The sequence below is a fragment of the Suncus etruscus genome, chromosome 2, assembly GCF_024139225.1.
Source record: "Suncus etruscus isolate mSunEtr1 chromosome 2, mSunEtr1.pri.cur, whole genome shotgun sequence".
Classification (NCBI taxonomy): Eukaryota; Metazoa; Chordata; class Mammalia; order Eulipotyphla; family Soricidae; genus Suncus; species Suncus etruscus.
Genome location: NC_064849.1, coordinates 90,391,531 through 90,413,237, shown reverse-complemented (window position 1 = coordinate 90,413,237; position 21,707 = coordinate 90,391,531). Strand labels below are relative to the sequence as shown.

Here is a 21,707-nt window from a genome sequence, read left to right as displayed (position 1 = left end):
TATTGTCCCGAGATAGCTTTGGTTAATTAATGTATGCTATTCTGCTATTCTCATAAGGAGCAAGCTGCAAATTTTCTCCCTATTTTCTGTCTTCAATTTCCCTTAAATCTTGCTGAACAAGTAGCATACGGCTTCTCTTTGGCTCTCATTCTAAAGACAACTTAAAAAAATGAGAATGTATACAGACCCACTTGAGCTTACATCATTTGCTGAAATGCTTTTCTCTGTAACCTCCTCCCATAGTATGGCTTTAACAAAAAGTTTTTCTAGCATACAGATGAGATCTAAAAACTCATATTCACAATCTGGGCAAAGGACAATCATGGCAAATAAGAAGAGGTTAATTGACAAGAGGAAGGCTGCATTCCAGATATTGCAGACTTAGCTGCAAGTTCATCAATAAAACTTCTACAGTGTCTTAGAGACATAAGAGAGCCACAGGGTAACACTTAAGACATAGCAACGAAGGAGCACTGAAGTGCTAACCCAGTTAACACAACTGGAAATGTCAGCTCTGGGAGAAACTTGGCTTGGCCAATTATTCCTAATGGTCCAGGTAAAGCAGAGTTGTTCATGGTCAATGAAGGAAAGCAATTTTTTGCCATCAATTCATAGTAGATACAATAACAAAAAGGCCTGAAAAACAATATTTTGCAAGGCAAAGGTGGAAATTCACCCAGTTTTGACAACATCATCAAACCCTGCCTAATTAGCACCATGACATCACTAATCAAATCACATAATGGCCATTTTCATTTCCCAAAATAGGTTCCTTTGCAAAGGGTGCAAGTAGGGGCCAAAATGGGAGGATTGAAAGTAGGGCACTTGCCTTATACACAGATGACTTGTGTTCAATCTAGACTCTAGACTAGTGTTAAATCTAGAACATCCCATTAGTACCCCAAGGCAGCCAGGAGTGATGACAGAGATTACAGTTGGGAATAAGATTTGAGCATCACCAGGTATGGGCCAAAAACAAAGAATAATAATAAAAGTGTGCCAGCACTGGAGGGGGAGGGGGAGTGTGCCAGCACCAGAGTGAAAGCACAGTGTTTAGGGCATTTGCCTTGCATGCAGCCAGCCTGTGTTTGATCCCCAGCATCCCATAGGGTCCCCCAAGTCTGCCAAGAATAATTTTTGAGCACAAAGCCAAGAGTAACCCCTGAGTACTGATGAATGTGGCCCAAAAACCCAAATAAAAAATAAATGAAAAGTGTGTTATTAGGAGCACTTCACCAAAAAATTAGATACTGGGAAGGACAAGAAGTGCTAAACTTCAGTATACATAAAGGAAGAGATTGGTAAAATTTTCTCAAGGCACATAAATCTTAACACATAAACCTGGTTGAAGTAATTTGGAAATAAAAATACTCTGTCTCACTTTTTGTAACTTACTAAAATAGGACTACCAGGGATGGAATGAGAGCACAGTGGCAGGGTATTTGCCTTGCACATGGCAACCATACAACAGACCTAGATCGATCCCCGGAATCCCATATGGCTCCCTGAGCCTGCCAGGAGTGATTTCTGAGTGCAGAGCCAGGAGTAACCTCTGAATGCCACTGGGAATGGCCCAAAAAAAAACAAAATAAAATAAAATAAAATAAAAATAAAAAATAATAAAAAGTAAAATAAAATGGGGCTACCAGAATAATACAGTGAGCAAGTCTCTTGCCTTGTACACAGTTGATGCAGTTTCAGTCCCTGTCATTCCATGTGGCCCCCCAAGTATATAAGATGATCCCTGAGTGCAGAGCCAGGAGTCAGCCCTGAGCACTGCCTAGTATGGGCCCTCAAAACAAACAAAGAATTTACTAAAACATTCTATAGAGGTCGGCACATTCTCATACACCCCCCCAGACAAGCAAAAATGCTTAAGATGTTTGTCATATGTCATTTCTATGTGCTTACAATGGGAGATTCACTCTTCCTACAACCTGTGTCATGATTTCTGCCCAGGACATCATTTCTGTCCAAGAGCTAAAGGGGACTATGGACAAGTGACAAAGACACAAAGGTCTTTATCATCCTCTCCAGACTCTTATAGTCAAATGACCTTCAGGTGCCTCTCATCTTACCTTAAAGAGTGACATGTTCGAGTGACAAGTTCAAGGGGACTCCATAACATAACCTCTTGTACGTGCCAAGACTTCCTAAAACTCAAAGCATGTCTTAAATCCAGCTTCTCCCCCAAACACTCATTACCATGAGAACCTCCAATTCACTTCGCACAAGGAGGTCGAATTTGGGAAAAACAAGGCTTCCAAAAGGCAGAAAAAGTACTCTCCAGTGTCAATCCAGCGACTGCTCCAGCCAGCACTAAATCAAGGATCCCCAAAGTAACTCAAACAAGAGAGAAGGATTTGCTGATGAGCTGAATTAATTGAGAAGAAACTTCAGTTAACAGGAGGAAATATATATTCTATACATTTACATATATAATGCATATATATATATGCAAGGGCTCATGCAAGGCCTAAAAAGTAAAACTTGCCAACAGCCTTTGAGAAGGGCTGGAATTTGGGGCACTATGATTAATAATTAAACATGATTCTTCAAGCAAGTCAAAACTCAGCCACTGGCTGTCACCCTGTGAAATAAGATCCTTCATCTTGAGCAGGAAGTCAACAGAGAAGGAGTGAGTACCAAAACAAAAGTCACCCAAAGGGAAACCAAAAAAGAACTCCAGGTTTAAAAACAGATACTCTCATTTCACTTCAAAATTATAGACACAGCAGGTGTGCTCAGCCACCAAGGCTCGGCTGCCAAAGCAAAGTCCCCTTGTCCCCAAGAAGCTGGCTCTGGTCCAACAGGCTTCGAGACTGGCAGTGTGTGTTGAGTGCAATTTCCCTCCCAGGTAGCAGACAGCACAACCACGGATGCTGTCCCAGAGCAAATGCTACAACATTGGGACCCAGACTGGAACAGAGTCCCCCGAACAACTGCCTATTTGGAAAATCAAAGTCCCTTGCTTAGGAGGGGACATTCGCAATGTTGACATTCTAAAGTGTCACCATCCATCAGAGACCTTCAACAGGAGTGGATCCATGGCAACATGGCCCAGCAGGACATGGCTGGCATTAAGCTGTGCCAGAAGACTCAGTTCCATCTCAGTCTTGGGGCTTGTGTGTTCTAAGATCAGCTGCTTCCCCCCTCCTGACTCTCGTGGAGCTGGGAAAACTACCCCCAAATTGTGCAAACAAACATGTCTGTAAACTCTGCCAAATGTCTCCATGAATGCAAGACCACCCACCCTGAGTGGCAGTCGCTGTACTGGTTACGTCGCCTGGTGTGGCTTCCAAATGCAGGTTTGGCAAAGAGAGTCTTCAGAGAGTCTTTTTGTTTGAGATGACTATGTGTGAGACAGGGTTCCCACAAAAGCAAAAATAAACACAAAATACACATACAATGACAGAATGGCTATGCCCCTTTGGAGACATATACATCCCCATCACCTTAGAAAGCTTCTAGAAAGAACCAGTTAATTGGATAGATATACTCTGAATACGCTTGCTAGCTAGAGAGGGGTTATTGCTTTGATTTTTCTATTTATGTAACTTGTTGGCTATTTGTGTGCTCCTTTAGTTATCATAAAAAAAATTCAGGGGCAAGAGAAATAGGACAATGGGTAAGGCACTTGCTTTGACACTTCCACCATTACATATGTTCTATGTACCCACAGGAGTAATCCCTTAGCACAGAGCCAGGAGTTAAGTCTTTTTCTGTTTAATTTTTTATTTAAGCACCATGATTACAAACATGATTATAGTTGGGTTTCAGTCACAAACAGAATAGCCCCCTTCACCAGTACAACATTCCCACCCCCTCCTTGCCCAAGTTAAGTCTTAAGCACTTCCATCTGTGGTCTAAAAATCAATAATTATAGTCATAATACCAGTTCATGGGGCTAGAGAGATCACACAGTGGGGAGGACATTTGCCTTTCATGCAGCCACCTGAGTTCAATCCTCAGCATCCCATATGGACCCCTGAGAACCACCAAGAGTGATTCCTGAGCATAGAGAACTAAATTCCGAACACCATCAGGTGTGTCCATAAAGAAATAAACAAACAAAATCCCACCAGTTCTTATTTTTTGTTTGTTTTGTTTTGGGGGCCCACACTGGCAGTGCTCAGGGGTTACTTCTGGCTCTGTGTTCAGGAATCACTCCTAGAAGGCTCAGGGGACCACATGAGTTGCTAGGGATCAAACTCAGGTTGGCCAGGTGCAAGGCAAATGCCCCTCCCTTTCCATTGTGCTATTACTTCAGTTTCTGGCTTATATTTTTAAGACTAGCACTTACATATTTAAGTCTAGTCATAGTCAGTATGTTTGTTTGTAAGGCATTTATATTTGATTTTTCAAATAGCAGTTTAGAGGAGCATTCCACTCCACTTAAAGCCCTAATGTTCCAAATAAAGAGATTGAATTCAGGAACCCTGTGGCCATCAAAGCCATCAGTCACAGCCTTGGAGCCCAGGCAAGTGTTCTCCCTGCTCTACTATCACTCCAGCCCTGCATGTAGTCATCTCAGATCAGCTCTTTCTTCCTGTCTGACTCATTTTCAGTTCTATCCATGAAAAGACATGCCTAGCACAAGGTCTTGCTGACAAGTAAGCTGAGTGCTCTGGACAAGAAGGCCCCAAGAGGCATTTTGGAAAGGCAGCCCAGGCCAGTGAGCTCTGTTGGGAATCCGTCCAGCTAGAGTAAAAAGCACAGAAGCCAGGCTAAGAATTCTGTGTTCTGGGATCGAGTGCCAGGAGAGAATGGAGATATATAAGAGCAAAAATAATCAAGAGAAGGTGACTTATGACAGAAATCAGGTTGCCAGAGAAAGGGTCTGAAAGAAGTGAGTAAATAGTAAATGATTTTTTGGGGGGTTTATTTTGAGCCTCACCCACACATGCTCGGTGTTTTTTCCTAGTTCTACACTTAGAAATTACTCCTAGCAGGCTCTGGGGACAGTATGGAATGCCAGGGATCAAACCCAGGTCAGCCATATGTGAAGTAAATGCCCTCCTAACTGTACTATCTCTCTGGACCCAAGAAGTGGTAAATATATCTATACTGGTAGGAAGGGAGGAAGGAGGAAGAAAAGAAGGAAGGAAGGAAAGAAGGAAGGAAGGAAGGAAGGAAGGAAGGAAGGAAGGAAGGAAGGAAGGAAGGAAGGAAGGAAGGGAGGGAGGGAGGGAGGGAGGGAGGGAGGGAGGAAGGAAGGAAGGAAGGAAGGAAGGAAGGGAGGAAGGGAGGGAGGAAGGGAGGAAGGGAGGGAGGAAGGGAGGAAGGGAGGAAGGGAGGGAGGAATAAGGAAGGAAAGAAAGAAGGAAGGAAAGGAAGAAAGAAGAAAGGAAGAAAGAAGAAAGGAAGAAAGGCAGACAGGAAGGAGGGAGTAAGGAAGGAGGAAGGAAGGAAGGAAAGAGGAAGAAGGAAGGAAGGAAGGAAGGAAGGAAGGAAGGAAGGAAGGAAGGAAGGAAGGAAGGAAGGAAGGAAGGAAGGAAGGAAGGAAGGTTGGTTAGTGGGCTTGTTAGTATTAGCGAGCCAGGATCAGTTTCTCCTGGGAGCTGGCAAACTGTCCTCATTCCTACCCTCTTCTCTTTGCAGGACAGAGCTGGCAGTGGCTCCCAGGCACTGTCCCTAAATTGCTCCTCAAAACCAAGGGAGAGTCTGAGTTTGGAGTTCGGAGTGGCTCCGACTTATGAAGGGGAGGGCAGAGGCACAGGAAACAGACGAAGCAGAGAGCTGGGAGATATAGTAGACAGAGGCATCAGGGCCATTCAGATCAAGTCTCCTCCCAGACATGAATAAATAAACCCTCAGCCTCTTCTGCCTCCTAGAGCATCAGAAAATAAGGAGGTGAATGGCTGGCAGATAAGACAAAAGTGAACTAACCCCCAATACTGACCAAGGCTCTGATAGTCCTGTGTCAGGGACAGTTACAGCTGAACTAGCAAGTCCCCAGTGTCTGGCCATTCTATGCTGTGGATCTCCAACAGGATACACGTGGGGAAAAGCTTGTTTCCTGGCTCAGATTCCCTCACTGGGTGGTTTCCTCCAAAGACAGACTTGGGTAAATAATCCCCAGCAGCCCGCTAGGCAGTCAAGCCAGGGCAGGTCGAAGCAATCTGTGCCCAGGGGTGAGTGCCAGGCGGATGGAGCTGGCCCAGGATCTGCGAGAAGCTGGCATGCTGCCCAACGCAGAATCCCTGACTATTTCCCCAAGCAGGCACCCAGCAGAACAGCCTTCTATGGGTCAATTGGGAATGTGGTTGGTTCTAGGCCTTTTTTCCCCCAAGTGACCAAGTGCAGCCAATTTTAGCAGCCCCCCAGCAAGTGAGAAGGGGTTACATGATTGAGAATCATCACACCCACTTAGGAGAGCAGGCAGCCAGAAGCAATATTGCTCAGGGCCACAGGAGATGGGGCAGGGGTTACTCTGGGGCACTAAGCTGGATCCAAACAGCCGCTGTCCTCACCCCACTGACTCACTGGGCTGCAGAAAATTCAGGGAGGGGCCCCCAGAGCAGCCTTTCATTATCCAGAAGCACACTGGTGATGAGACTTGATTTGAAAATAAAAGTAGGTATTGTTTGGGGGGTTGTAGCTTTAATAAGAGTAAATGACAGTCATTTTGCCAAATTAGCAGTGTCTAGCTGAGGAGGATGGGGGTGGGATGGTCTGGGCTGGAATGCTGGCAGGAAGAGCTTGGGGGAATCTCCCTCCCTCCCTCTAAGGGGCTGGATTGCTCCCAGGGGCTCTGCCTTTTCTCACTAAGTCTTGCCCCAGCCTCCTAAAATCAGGACCAGCTTTACATGAAGTTGAAGTATCAGTCAGGTCTTTGAAGCCCTAAGCATAGCTCACCGTTGACTTGGGGGCCATACCCAAGATAGTCAAAGGGTGGACTACAGGCTCTGAGCCTGTAGGGGATCCTATGTGGAGCCCAAAAAGGTGGGTACCCTTCTCACAGTCCCCCAACCTCTATCTTTACTGTGACTTGCTTTATTTAAGAGGCTCTTTTCCTTTTTCTAGCACTCTCCACATTGTCTATCTTAAACTGGGAAACTTGGGGGTAGCTGTGGGTAGCAAGCCATAGCTACGACATAAGGTCTAAAATCAGGTTTCAAGGACACAGAGATCTCATCCCCCTGGAATGTTTATGCAAGTGGCCATGATTAGAGAAAGTGACAACTGTACATCCCTCCACTCTCTGAGCAACTCTGAGAAACAAGGACACTTCACTGCCTACCAACAGGACACCCCAAAATCTAAGGTCCATTTCTTGACTTTCTGCTCAGGGCTCTGTTCCTTGCTCTTTTTCCAAAGTGCCAACATCAGGACCTAGAATCCTGGATCACAGCAACCAGCCAGCGGACAGAATTTCATCCCAACACATGAGGAAGGTCAATCCTTCAAACAGGCAACTTAGTCTACATTTCTCCAGTTAGGAGTGACAGTGAGAAATTTGTCATCTGCCTCTTGGCCATCCCTGGCTAATCTCTGGAGATGGGTCAGTTCAGCTCTTGGCCATTCTTGAGGATAGAGTGGATGGATTTTTTGGTTGAGTTTGGTGAGAGGTTTCTAGATGGTGGACAGCAACCCTAATGGGATGTACTAAGTGCAAATATTTTCTCCAAACTCAGCTGTAGGTGGGTAAAAATATAAAAATACGTTTGGGTTTTTTTTTTTAAGTTTTTAAGGCAGCTCTTAGGAGGGACCAGTGAGGAAACCCAGGTTCTCTATCAGGCCCAGAGCAGGCAGTAGGTTTGTTCCACTAGGAATAGAAGTTTGTCCCACTGTGACATAAACACTCTCTCTAATATGGCATTCATGCCTGGGATATCCTGCTGTCTCTAGCATGGCACTACCCCAGCACCTCAAAAAGGGGAGGTCAGCAGTGCCCAGCACTGTGCCCCCCACAGCTGGGTGAGATCACAATGTGCCCAGCTCTAGGCTTTGGCTCCAGGCAAACAGACAGACCTGGACTCCATAACCAGCTGTGCCCAGAGGGTCAAGCAACCCCAATTGTTCCCTCATTCCTGTTACATACAAAACACCAGTGGGGTTGGAGAGACAGCACAGTGGGGAGGCTGTTTGCCTTACTCATCACCAACCCAGTTCAATCTCCAACATCCCTTAAGGTCCCCTGAGCAGCACCAAGAATAGTTCCTGAGCACAGAGCCAGGAGTAAGCTCCTGAGCATCACTAGGTGTGGTCCCCAAACCAAAAAAATAAACCCCAAACAACACATAACTCGTGGGGACTGGTTTCCACCATCTTCCTGGTGCTGTGCTTCCTTTGGCAGAATCTGAGATTTCTGAACCTTTATATCGGGGTGTGGGGGCGGAAGTTATATTCCAGGTACAGCCCCGTGTTCCTCTCTCTGTCCCCAAAGACCAGCAGAACTCAGGTGACCTGCCCCATCCAGTCCTGATGCACAGGGAAACAAACTGAATGCAAAGAGTCTATGTTAGGGGTATGAGAACTTGGTGCCCCCATATCTGCACCCTAGACTGGGATTGCTACTGATGGCTTCAGAAACATGGGTCTAGCTCATTGGTGTGAGGAAAGGATACATGTTCTGCATGGAAACATAGGGGACCCTAATTCTAAGGAGAATCCATGAGAGCAAGCATCGGCCAAAAAAAAAAAAGGGCATCTTCAAGTCTCCCACAAAGGAGGCAGATCCAGTGTTCAGCACACCCTGCAAACACATACTTTGTCTCTTGGGACCTTGAACCCAGGAACTTACTTTCTCCTAATGTCAGGTAACACCCTTAAATCTATGCAGAGTGAGACAGGGAGGGAAGAAGAAACAGTCCAAGCACTGATCAGCAGGATGATCAGCAGCATGTACTGGTGTATGTGAGGCCCCAGGTTCAATCCCTAGCATTGCTTCAATCCTTACTCCAGTAGCACCATCAGCCTGGGATCCCCATTTCCCACCCAGTCAACCAACCTCCCCCGCAAAAAAAACCTAAGGAATTCCTGGGAGAATTTAAAGCCCAGCAGCTAGCCCAGGTTTCTGCAGGTTGTTAACTAGCCACATCTGGAAAGAAATGAAGTCTGGAAAGTTAAGGATGTGCAGCCAACTTGCTCTTGACCAGTGCTCACACACATACTTCTCTGGTTAAGACTCCTGTATCCTGTCACTGAGGGGAACAAGATGGTTCCTCTCCCAACCCATCACATTGGAAAGAGAGGGGAAAAAAAAAAAACAACAACCAACTCGAGGGTCAGGGCTGGAGCAATAGCACAGCTGTACGACATTTGCCTTGCATGCGGTGGATCCAGGACAGACCTTGGTTCAATCTCTGGTGTCCCATATGGTGCCCCAAGCCAGGAGTGATTTCTGAGCGCATAGCCAGGAGTAACCCCTGAGCATCACTGGGTGTGCCCCCCTTAAAAAAAAAAAAAAACAAACAAAAAACCTCCAGGGTCTGATTTAAAACTATCAAGGACTTTGAAAAGTTCACAGAGATTGTTGCCAAAGCAAGTGATATTTGATTTAATTAGACTAAGAAGCAAGAGGTGTTTTTTAAACACTTCCCTAAAAATATAAGAAAGAAGGAAAATAGGCACCTAATGAAGCTCCGGCATCCCTGCACATTCTGTGAAATAACTGTGGCTATTAACAGTTTCCTCAACCAGTAAGTCTGTCTTCACTCACTTGAACAAGATTCATTAACTGCCGAGCTGAATGACACTGTTACAAGCAAACTCGTTTACTCAAAATTAAATGCTCTCTGGTACATTTTTATTTCTAATCCCGCTCAAAGGAAGAATGCAGAAAGGCACCCCAAAAAAGCAACCTGCCATTCTGGAAAAGGCTGGGAGGAGATTCTTCTGGCAACAAACATTCTTTTTTTTTTTTTTTTTTTAATTTTTTTTTAATTTAAACACCTTGATTACATACATGATTGTGTTTGGGTTTCAGTCATAAAAGGAACACCACCCATCACCAGTGCAACATTCCCATCACCCAAGTCCCAAATCTCCCTCCTCCCCACCCAACCCCCGCCTGTACCCTAAACAGGCTCAACATTTCCCTCATACATTCTCAATATTAGGACAGTTCAAAATGTAGTTATTTCTCTAACTAAACTCATCACTCTTTGTGGTGAGCTTCCTGAGGTGAGCTGGAACTTCCAGCTCTTTTCTCTTTTGTGTCTGAAAATTATTATTACAAGGGTGTCTTTCATTTTTCTTAAAACCCATAGATGAGTGAGACCATTCTGCGTTTTTCTCTCTCTCTCTGACTTATTTCACTCAGCATAATAGATTCCATGTACATCCATGTATAGGAAAATTTCATGACTTCATCTCTCCTGACAGCTGCATAATATTCCATTGTGTATATGTACCACAGTTTCTTCAGCCATTCGTCTGTTGAAGGGCATCTTGGTTGTTTCCAGAGTCTTGCTATGGTAAATAGAGGTGCAATGAATATAGGTGTAAGGAAGGGGTTTTTGTATTGTATTTTTGTGTTCCTAGGGTATATTCCTAGGAGTGGTATAGCTGGATCGTATGGGAGCTCGATTTCCAGTTTTTGGAGGAATCTCCATATCGCTTTCCATAAAGGTTGAACTAGACAGCATTCCCACCAGCAGTGGATAAGAGTTCCTTTCTCTCCACATCCCCGCCAACACTGATTATTCTCATTCTTTGTGATGTGTGCCATTCTCTGGGGTGTGAGGTGGTATCTCATCGTTGTTTTGATTTGCATCTCCCTGATGATTAGTGATGTGGAACATTTTTTCATGTGTCTTTTGGCCATTTGTATTTCTTCTTTGTCAAAGTGTCTGTTCATTTCTTCTCCCCATTTTTTGATGGGGTTAGATGTTTTTTTCTTGTAAAGTTCTGTCAGTGCCTTGTATATTTTGGAGATTAGCCCCTTATCTGATGGGTATTGGGTGAATAGTTTCTCCCACTCAGTGGGTGGCTCTTGTATCCTGGGCACTATTTCCTTTGAGGTGCAGAAGCTTCTCAGCTTAATATATTCCCATCTGTTAATCTCTGCTTTCACTTGCTTGGAGAGTGCAGTTTCCTCCTTGAAGATGCCTGTAATGTCCTGTAGTGTTTTGCCTATGTGCTGTTCTATATATCTTATGGTTTTGGGGCTGATATCGAGGTCTTTAATCCATTTGGATTTTACCTTTGTACATGATGTTAGCTGGGGGTCTAAGTTTAATTTTTTGCAAGTGGCTATCCAATTGTGCCAACACCACTTGTTGAAGAGGCTTTCCCTGCTCCATTTAGGATTTCCTGCTCCTTTATCAAAAATTAGATGGTTGTATCTCTGGGGAACATTTTCTGAGTATTCAAGCCTATTCCACTGATCTGAGGACCTATCCTTATTCCAATACCATGCTGTTTTGATAACTGTTGCTTTGTAGTACAGTTTAAAGTTGGGAAAAGTAATTCCTCCCATATTCTTTTTCCCAATGATTGCTTTAGCTATTCGAGGGTGTTTATTGTTCCAAATGAATTTCAAAAGTGTCTGATCCACTTCTTTGAAGAATGTCATGGGTATCTTTAGAGGGATGGCATTAAATCTGTATAATGCCTTGGGGAGTATTGACATTTTGATGATGTTAATCCTGCCAATCCATGAGCAGGGTATGTGTTTCCATTTCCGTGTGTCCTCTCTTATTTCTTGGAGCAGAGTTTTATAGTTTTCTTTGTATAGGTCCTTCACATATTTAGTCAAGTTGATTCCAAGATATTTGAGTTTGTGTGGTACTACTGTGAATGGGGTTGTTTTCTTAATGTCCATTTCATCCTTATTACTATTGGTATATAGAAAGGCCATTGATTTTTGTGTGTTAATTTTGTAGCCTGCCACCTTGCTATATGAGTCTATTGTTTCTAGAAGCTTTTTGATAGAGTCTTTAGGGTTTTCTAAGTAGAGTATCATGTCATCTGCAAACAGTGAGAGCTTGACTTCTTCCTTTCCTATCTGGATTCACTTGATATCCTTTTCTTGCCTAATCGCTATAGCAAGTACTTCCAGTGCTATGTTGAATAGGAGTGGTGAGAGAGGACAGCCTTGTCTTGTGCCAGAATTTAGAGGGAAGGCTTACAGTTTTTCTCCATTGAGGATAATATTTGCCACTGGCTTGTGGTAGATGGCCTTCACTATATTGAGAAAGGTTCCCTCCATTCCCATCTTGCTGAGAGTTTTGATCAAGAATGGGTGTTGGACCTTATCAAATGCTTTCTCTGCATCTATTGATATGATCATGTGGTTTTTATTTTTCTTGTTATTGATGTTGTGTATTATGTTGATAGATTTACGGATGTTAAACCAGCCTTGCATTCCTGGGATGAAACCTACTTGATCGTAGTGGATGATCTTCTTAACGAGGCATTGAATCCTATTTGCCAGGATTTTGTTGAGGATCTTTGCATCTGCATTTATCAGTGATATTGGTCTGTAATTTTCTTTTTTGGTAGCGTCTCTGTCTGGTTTAGGTATCAAGGTGATGTTGGCTTCATAAAAGCTATTTGGAAGTGTTTCTGTTTGTTCAATTTCATGAAAGAGTCTTGCCAAGATTGGCAGTAGTTCCTCTTGGAAAGTTTGATAGAATTCATTAGTGAATCCATCTGGACCTGGGCTTTTGTTTTTCGGCAGACATTTGATTACTGTTTTAATTTCATCAATGGTGATGGGGGTGTTTAGATATGCTACATCCTCTTCCTTCAACCGTGGAAGATTATAAGAGTCCAAGAATTTATCCATTTCTTCCAGGTTCTCATTTTTAGTGGCATAGAGTTTTTCAAAGTAGTTTCTGATTACCCTTTGAATCTCTGTCATATCAGTAGTGATCTCTCCTTTTTCATTCCTGATACGAGTTATCAAGTTTCTCTCTCTCTCTTTCTTTGTTAGGTTTGCCAGTGGTCTATCAATCTTGTTTATTTTTTCAAAGAACCAACTTCTGCTTTCGTTGATCTTTCGGATTGTTTTTTGAGTTTCCACTTCGTTGATTTCTGCTCTCAGCTTTGTTATTTCCTTCTGTCTTCCTATTCTTGGGTCCTTTTGTTGAGCATTTTCTAGTTCTATTAGCTGTGTCATTAAGCTACTCAGGTAAGCTCCTTCTTCCTTCCTGATGTGTGCTTGCAAAGCTATAAATTTTCCTCTCAGTACTGCTTTTGCTGTGTCCCATAAGTTCTGAGAGTTTGTGTCTTTATTGTCATTTGTTTCCAGGAACCTTTTTATTTCCTCCTTGATTTCATCTCGGACCCACTGGTTATTGAGCATGAGGCTGTTTAACTTCCAGGTGTTAAAGTGTTTCTTCTGAGTCCCTTTGGAGTTCACAAATAATTTCAGAGCCTTGTGGTCAGCGAAGGTAGCCTGCAAAATTTCTATCCTCTTGATCTTATGGAGGTATGTTTTATGTGCCAGCATGTAGTCTATCCTGGAGAATGTCCCATGTACATTGGAGAAGAATGTGTATCCAGGTTTCTGGGGATGGAGTGTCCTATATATATCCACTAGGCCTCTTTCTTCCATTTCTCTCCTCAGGTCTAGTATATTCTTGTTGGGTTTCAGTCTGGTTGACCTGTCCAGTGTTGACAAAGCCGTGTTAAGGTCCCCCACAATTATTGTGTTGTTGTTGATATTATTTTTCAGATTTGTCAACAGTTGTATTAAATATTTTGCTGGCCCCTCATTCGGTGCATATATGTTTAGGAGAGTGAATTCTTCCTGCTCTACGTACCCCTTGATTAATATAAAATGTCCGTCTTTGTCCCTTACAACCTTCCTGAGTATAAAGTTTGCATTATCTGATATTAGTATGGCCACTCCAGCTTTTTTATGGGTGTTGTTTGCTTGGATAACTTTTCTCCAGCCTTTTATTTTGAGTCTATGTTTGTTCTGACTATTCAGGTGCGTTTCTTGTAGGCAGCAGAAGGTTGGATTGAGTTTTTTGATCCATTTAGCCACTCTGTGTCTCTTAACTGGTGCATTTAGTCCATTGACGTTGAGAGAAAGAATTGTCCTGGGATTTAACGCCATCTTTATTTCAAAATTTGGTGTGTCTTTTGGGTAGTCTTGTCTTAGATTAGGTCTTTCAGTTTTTCTCTTAAGACTGGTTTTGTGTCTGTGAAGTTTCTGAGCTGTTTTTTGTCTGTGAAACCATGTATTCTTCCATCAAACCGGAAAGTGAGTTTTGCTGGGTATAGTATTCTGGGTGAAGCATTCATTTCATTCAGTCTTGTCACAATATCCCTCCACTGCTTTCTGGCATTGAGCGTTTCTGGTGACAGGTCTGCTGTAAATCTCAGGGAAGCTTGCTTGAACATGATTTCCCCTTTTGATCTTGCTGTTTTCAGAATTCTGTCTCTATCTGTGGGATTTGTCATTGTGACTAGGATGTGTCTTGGGGTGGTTTTTCTGGGGTCTCTTTTGGTTGGTACTCTTCGGGCATGCAGGATTTGATCACATATATTCTTTAGCTCTGGAAGTTTCTCTTTAATGATGTTCTTGACCATTGATTCTTCCTGGAAATTTTCTTCCTGGGTCTCTGGGACTCCAATGATTCTTAAGTTGTTTCTGTTGATCTTATCATAGACTTCTATTTTCGTCTGTTCCCATTCTTTGACTAATTTTTCCATTGTCTGCTCATTTGCTTTAAGTTTTTTGTCCAATCTCTCCTGCTGTATGGAATTGTTATGTATCTCATCTTCCACAGCACCAAGTCTATTCTCAGCTTCTGATACCCTGTCCCAGAGCTTATCCATTTTGTCATTCACTTCGTTTACTGACTTTTTCAGGCCTGTTAGTTGACATGTTATTTCAGTTTGGAGTTTTGTCATTTCTGCCTTCATATTTTCTTGGTTCTTATTAGTGTTCTGTTCAACTCGATCCATGGTTTCTTGGAGTCTGTTGAGCACCTTCCATATTGCTAGTCTAAAGTCCTTATCTGAGAGGTTGATTAGTTGTTCAGTCATTATCTGGTCCTCAGAATTGTCATCTTCATTCTCTATGTCTGATGCTGGCCTGCGTTGTTTCCCCATTGTCACACTTGTATTGTGGGTTTTTCTACGTGTTGTGGTGGTATTCATTGTCTATATGATGTAGGCAGCACACTCCTCTGGCTCCTCCCTTTCTGGATGGGCTGACTTGCCTCTAAGGGAGGGGAGTCCTCCGTGGATGAAGCCTCACACTGGGTCAAATCTTAGGCCCGAGCATGCAACAGAGAAGACAGTCCAGAGAGAAATGTTTGCTTCTGTGATATAGCGCCGTTCTTAGTGTGATTTTTCCTTCTTGTTGCAATGGAGTTCTTTCCTTCGAAAGAGTGCACGGCCGCGTAGCGAAGCAGAGCGGCCATGCTCCTCTGGAGCCTCTTTTTGCCCCACTCGCAAGAGTTTCACGCAAGAGGACAGTAGACAGACATAGACAGGTCACACTCACAGTCTTTCACAGCTGAGCCCCACTGGGCCGGTGTACTTTCGCGGATTTTCCCCGCCTGGTGTCACACACAGGGAGCCAGCTTTTGCAAAGGTTAGCCGGTTTGTATGCTCTGAAGTCCCTCCCTGAAAATGGCGTCTGGGCGAGCGAGGTTTCTGGAGGCTCTTTTTGCCCCACTCGCAAGAGTTTCACGCAAGAGGACAGTAGACAGACATAGACAGGTCACACTCACAGTCTTTCACAGCTGAGCCCCACTGGGCCGGTGTACTTTCGCGGATTTTCCCCGCCTGGTGTCACACACAGGGAGCCAGCTTTTGCAAAGGTTAGCCGGTTTGTATGCTCTGAAGTCCCTCCCTGAAAATGGCGTCTGGGCGAGCGAGGTTTCTGGAGGCTCTTTTTGCCCCACTCGCAAGAGTTTCACGCAAGAGGACAGTAGACAGACATAGACAGGTCACACTCACAGTCTTTCACAGCTGAGCCCCACTGGGCCGGTGTACTTTCGCGGATTTTCCCCGCCTGGTGTCACACACAGGGAGCCAGCTTTTGCAAAGGTTAGCCGGTTTGTATGCTCTGAAGTCCCTCCCTGAAAATGGCGTCTGGGCGAGCGAGGTTTCTGGAGGCTCTTTTTGCCCCACTCGCAAGAGTTTCACGCAAGAGGACAGTAGACAGACATAGACAGGTCACACTCACAGTCTTTCACAGCTGAGCCCCACTGGGCCGGTGTACTTTCGCGGATTTTCCCCGCCTGGTGTCACACACAGGGAGCCAGCTTTTGCCACAAGAACACTTTAATGTCTTTACATGAAAATACTTCCCGTTTTCTTTTCATTCTTCAAAATCAAGTCTTCAAAAATTTTCGTGCAGGTGGTTAAGTTCTCATAACGAGTCTTCTTCCTCCATGTTTTTTTTGAGTTCGGTCTCAGAGACGTCCGGTGGCGGACTGTCGTCCCATAAGCTTCCGGTCCGGTAAGGGCGGCGGCCCAGGATCGCAACAAACATTCTACAGTAAAATCATTTTTTTTTTTTTTAGCCCAAACACTTTATTTGGCTCCTTCTAGGCGTTTGCCCTGCTACGTGGACTCCAGAGCGGGGGTCACCGCTCACCAGAACCCTTCCTAGTACGTCAAAAGAGCGGATCTGACTTCTCTCTGTTCTGTGGACAGTGGGGGGGGGGGAGGGGGGAGGCCCAGCATAAGTGCCAGGTGTGCAAAGGGCGGTTGGGCACCACCTAGTTGTGTTTGGAGAAGTATTCCTTGCTGTCGTCCACGCTGGGCTTGATGGTGTCGCTCCCTGGCTTCCAGCCCGCAGGACAGACTTCCCCGTGCTCGTCGGTGTACTGAAAAGCCTGGACCAGCCGCAGAGCCTCTTCCACGGAGCGCCCGACAGGTAAATCATTGACGGTGATCTGGCGGAGAATCCCTTTGCCATCGATGATAAAGAGGCCCCTGTAGGCAATACCCTCATCTTCCTTCAATACCCCGTAGTCGTGGGACAGGCTTCGGGTGACATCGGCCAGCAGGGGGATTTTCAGGGGGCCCAGGCCTCCTTCCTTTCTGGGGGTGTTGATCCAAGCTAGGTGGGTGAACTGCGAATCCACCGACATCCCCAGGACCTCGCAGCCCAGCTGGCGGAAGGCGTCTGCGTGCTCGCTGAAGGCGATGATCTCGGTGGGACACACGAAGGTGAAGTCCAGTGGGTAGAAAAAGAGGACCACGTACTTCCCCCGATAGTCGGAGAGTTTCACCTCCTTGAAGGCTCCATCCACCACAGCCGTAGTCTGGAAGTTGGGGGCCGGCTTCCCAATGTGCGCGTTCCCCGAGGCCATGTCTGCAAGCTGCGTGGATCGGCGCAGGACGCACAGACACGGTGCAGCGTGGATGCCGAGGTGAGCGCCCCGTAAAATCATTTTTTTAATTATTAAAAATGGGACTCAACTTAAGTTTTAAGTCAAGGTTGTTTTTTTTTTTGTTTGTTTGTTTTTGTTGCTGTTTTTTTTTTTTTTTTTTTTTTTTTTTGGTTGGTTGATTTTGGGATCACACCTAGAAGAGCTCAGCTCAGGTGCTACTCCTGGCTCTGAATTTAGGAATCACGTCTGGCAGGTTCATGAGACCATATGAGATGCCAGAGATCAAACCTGGTTCAACCACATGCAAGACAAATGCCTTCCCCACTGTGCTATCACTCTGGCCCTCTAGCAAATTTTTATTATAGTTCAGGAACAATGATTAAAGCAGTGTCAAAGTTGATGATATTGACGTACAATATTACTGAATCCTACCCCAGAAGTGCCCCCAAACTACCACTGCCTCTGTGACTCTCCAATCTTTCCCTACTTCCCCCCTCACACACACACACACACACACACACACACACACACACACACACCTATGCCATGTACACTGTGGTGTTTATTAGTTTAACTCCAGAATAGAGTTTAAACTCTAAGACCCAGAGCAGCTGTGACCAAAGAGGAGAATAAGAACCTGAATGCCTACACAGCAGGTTTGGGGTTTATTTTGAGCTCTTCATGCCCTATATTATGTTTTAAAATTTATTCAGTCCACCCCACTTTCTAAAGGCATCTGTGTCCACAGAACATGGGATCTTGCACTTTTCCTCTCAAAGCTCAGCAGTGTGGAGTTGGGCGTTTGCTTTGCTCTTTCTTCTTTCTGACTCCTAACATTTTTGAGTGTAGCAAAGGCACCAGAACATTCACAGGGAGTTTTTGTTTTGATTTGTGTCCTTTCATGCCACCCCCTAACAGCATTCAGTGATACTGGAAATCGGTTGTGCGTAGGAGGGAAATGAGAGAAGTCCTCAGACCCTTGTTCTCAGAGCAGACTGAGTCCTGTGGAGGGGCACAGATCCCCTGCAGTCCTCTAAAGGACCACCAAGAATTCCTAGATCAATGGCAGTCATGGGTCATGGCCTAGGGCAAGTCCTAGGGGAAAGGGGCAAGGAAGAAGCAGAAATAGAAAACATAAAGTTCACAGTTTCTCCACTCATCTGTGGTGGGGCACTTGGGTTATTTTCAAATTCTGACTATAATAGTAGTTGTGAATGATCAACCAAGAACTGGGTACTGAAAGGAGGGAACGGGACATGCATCATACCCCTTAGGGAACAGTATTACTAAATACAGTGCTAAAAGGAAAAAAGGAAGAGAGTTGAAGAGGAGGGAGTAAGGAGGGTGGGGAAGGAAAATGGAGTCATTGATGATGGGAAATGTACACAGGTAAAGGGATTAGTGTTGAATACTCGATGACTAAAAGTCAACCATGAACTACTTTGTGACTTTGTATTTCCTGGTGATTCAATTAAAAAAATTATTCCCCCCAAAAAAGCAAAGATGAGTTCCAGGTGACAAGCCCCTGAGAGACCACAAGAAGAACACAGGAATCAGCTAAGAAATACCTGCACATAGGTGGGGCCTTTGTAGTGAAGCATGGGAGACATGCACCCTAGACGCTGCCTCTAAGTGTCAATAAATCCACGGCAGGCCAAGGCAGGAGGGAAGGTGGGAGTGTGGAGTCAGAGGATAAAGCCAGCCCCCAGCTACAGAGCTGGGTCCCTCAGTTGATACCCTGCACAGAAATGGCGTGAACGGAGTCAGAGCAGCTTAAGGAAGTTCCTTCTTGCACCACATCTGCAGGGACTTGACGAGCTCAGCTGAATCTCCAACAATGTGAGCCGGAAGCAACTACCTCCAAAGTCTGAGGATCCAGAACATGCAGAAACACATACATGCTCCCTGCAGGAAACAAGTCCAGCCACCATAAAGCAGGAAAATGTTTCCCACCTGCACTCCGGGTGCTGGGTGGAGCTGCTGGCAATTACTGTACTTGTTCTCTACTAAAAGTTTCTCTACTAAAGGTTTGTTTTTCATCTTAAACGATGATATGACCTATCGTTGCAAGTGTAAAAGTCCATGAAACAAGACAAGGAAACCTTCCTTCTGTCCATCTGATCCAATTCATTCTGTAAAGATGACTGATGAAAAATGCTTCTCTTTCCATGCACTTGACTCAGACACACTCACAGAGTCTGCAATGCTGGGGTTGAGCTCACTTCTGCATCTACAGCAGGTGAGCACCCATGTTCTCATGAAGAAATACACCCTGTTGCTTTCACAGGTCATACAGACACCATATTTTACTCACCCTAGAGATGTTTAAAGGATACTTTATATTTTCTATGATAAAAAAATGCAAAATAAAAATGGACTTCAAGGGCATTCTGTTCAAAGTTTCAGGAAAAAAAAAAAAGAAGTCCTCCACCTCTGACTTCATTCACAGGTGAAACACAAAGAAACAGAATGTGTGAATAAACAAAACAAGACAAAACAGGGGGCTGAGCAATGGCACAGCTGGGAGGCTGTCTGCTTTGCATATGGTAACTCTCTGGCATTAATCTCTGGCATCCCACATAGTTCCCTGAGCCTGCCAGGAGTAATTTCCAAGTGCAGAGTCAGGAGTAACCCTTGAGCACCACCAAATGTGGTGCAAGAACAAAGTAAAAAAAAAAAAAAACTTTCAGACTTGATGAATCCAATAGTGTTTGCCAGAATGGGTGAGGAGAAAAGGATCATACATACATGCAGCTGTGGGTAGAAAATAGATGCAATACAGATTGGTGTGGGGGGGGGGCGGTGGGAGATAAATTCAGTGCTGACACCTGACCCTCGACACCTTCACAGACCAACATTACTTCAATGAAGCAGACATGTACATGCATGCACACAGGGAACAAAACATCTAAGATCACACACACAGTCTCACAGAAACAGTTCAAATTCCAAAGGTGAAGTCTTGGGCTGGTGTTAGAACACCCTGCTTTAACCTGAAACAAAGGCATTCCCTAGCTTTCTCTTTCCTTTTCACTCATGCCTTTGACATGTAAAAGTCCAAACCTAAACTAAATTAACTTGATAGGTACTTTTGTCTCTCACTGAACCCTCATTGGGATTTGAGTTGGTTAATAAAAGGAGGTCTGGGGCCAGAGTGAAAAGGTAGGGAATTTACCTTGCATGCAGCTAACCTGGATTCAATTCCCAGCATCCCATATGAACTCCTGAGCCTGCCAGGGGCAGTTTCTGAGCACAGAGCCAAGAGTAACCCCTGAGCGCAGCTGGGTATGCCCCAAAAACCAAAAATGAAAAAAAGAGTTCAATTTGTGAGGCTTTCAGACTTAAGAGGCTGGAAGCTCCCCAACTCCTTGCTTTTCTTTCTCATGACTGTCTCACTTTATTAATTCATGTGACAACCCTGCTTCAGACCTGGGGTTGGAAATGTGGCTTGTGGTGCATTTTCACATGCTGGTCCCATTCCCCTTAACACACACGGGGCATTTCCTTAGTCTCTCATCCTAATCAATCTTATGTTTAAAATAAAGGAAAAGTTAACGGTTTGAATTTCCCTACAGTGGAATGAAGCTGAGTGACTTTTGCTGCAGTTCCAATGTTGTACTTTGCATTGACAACTGGAGACAAGCTAATGCACATGCCCCACCTCCTTCCCTCAGGCCAGGACATGTGGGAGCAATGTTGGAGGATATGACACATGAGCAATAAGCTGGATAAACGGTACCACAAGTCCCTTCCTGGAGGAGCTAAATATCCTGTGAAATGGCTACACTCCCCTCACCTGAGTTGAGCTTCTGGAGAGTTTGCTTTGATTCTGTGCATGCAGGGAAATCATTCCAGGATACACTGAACATCGCTCCATACCGTCACTCTGATTAAGACAATATCAGAATGTTTTTTCCCACTGGGAAATGACAAGGATTTAAACACACACACATACACACACACACACTGCCAATGGGGTGCAAAGGGTTAAGGCTCATAGCAGGGACTTCTGAGCAGGAGCTGGCAGGCAGAGTTGAGACTGGTCTAAGCCTTAGTTTTCTTACCAGCAGGACACTGTGGTTGGGAAACAAACCAATCCAGAGCCTTTTAAATAAGGATGAACAGGTGGCCTGGATGTAAAGAGCTTGCATGTGAAGCTGCAGATTCTTCCCAGGCTCTGACTCTCATTCCCTTCAGAGCCCCCAGAGAGAAAGGCCTGGGTCCCCCTGACTATCTCCCTCACTGTGATTCATGCCCACAGTCTGCTCCATGCTTAACAGACACCTCTAAGAATACAGTGTCTGTGATGATGGATGGGGCTCACTCAGCTCATCACATCATCAGCCTGGTCCAACCAAGAGTTTGCTCATTCACCAAGGTACTCTGGACATTTGGGGGCTAGAGAATTCTCTAGGGCCTCATAGTCTTTTTTGGGAGGGGACGAAGGACACA

At 44.7% G+C, this 21,707-nt stretch overlaps 2 protein-coding genes across 2 annotated transcripts in view; both read right to left on the bottom strand.

Annotated features, from left to right (window-relative positions):
* Positions 1 to 21,707, bottom strand: part of SEMA5A (semaphorin 5A) — a 450,728-nt gene that overhangs the window by 342,869 nt on the left and 86,152 nt on the right. The window lies entirely within an intron of this gene.
* Positions 16,424 to 17,298, bottom strand: LOC126000798 (peroxiredoxin-2-like). The gene has a single exon (XM_049767945.1). The coding sequence runs from the start codon at positions 17,232 to 17,234 to the stop codon at positions 16,638 to 16,640; it is 597 nt and encodes a 198-aa protein (XP_049623902.1). The 5' UTR covers positions 17,235 to 17,298; the 3' UTR covers positions 16,424 to 16,637.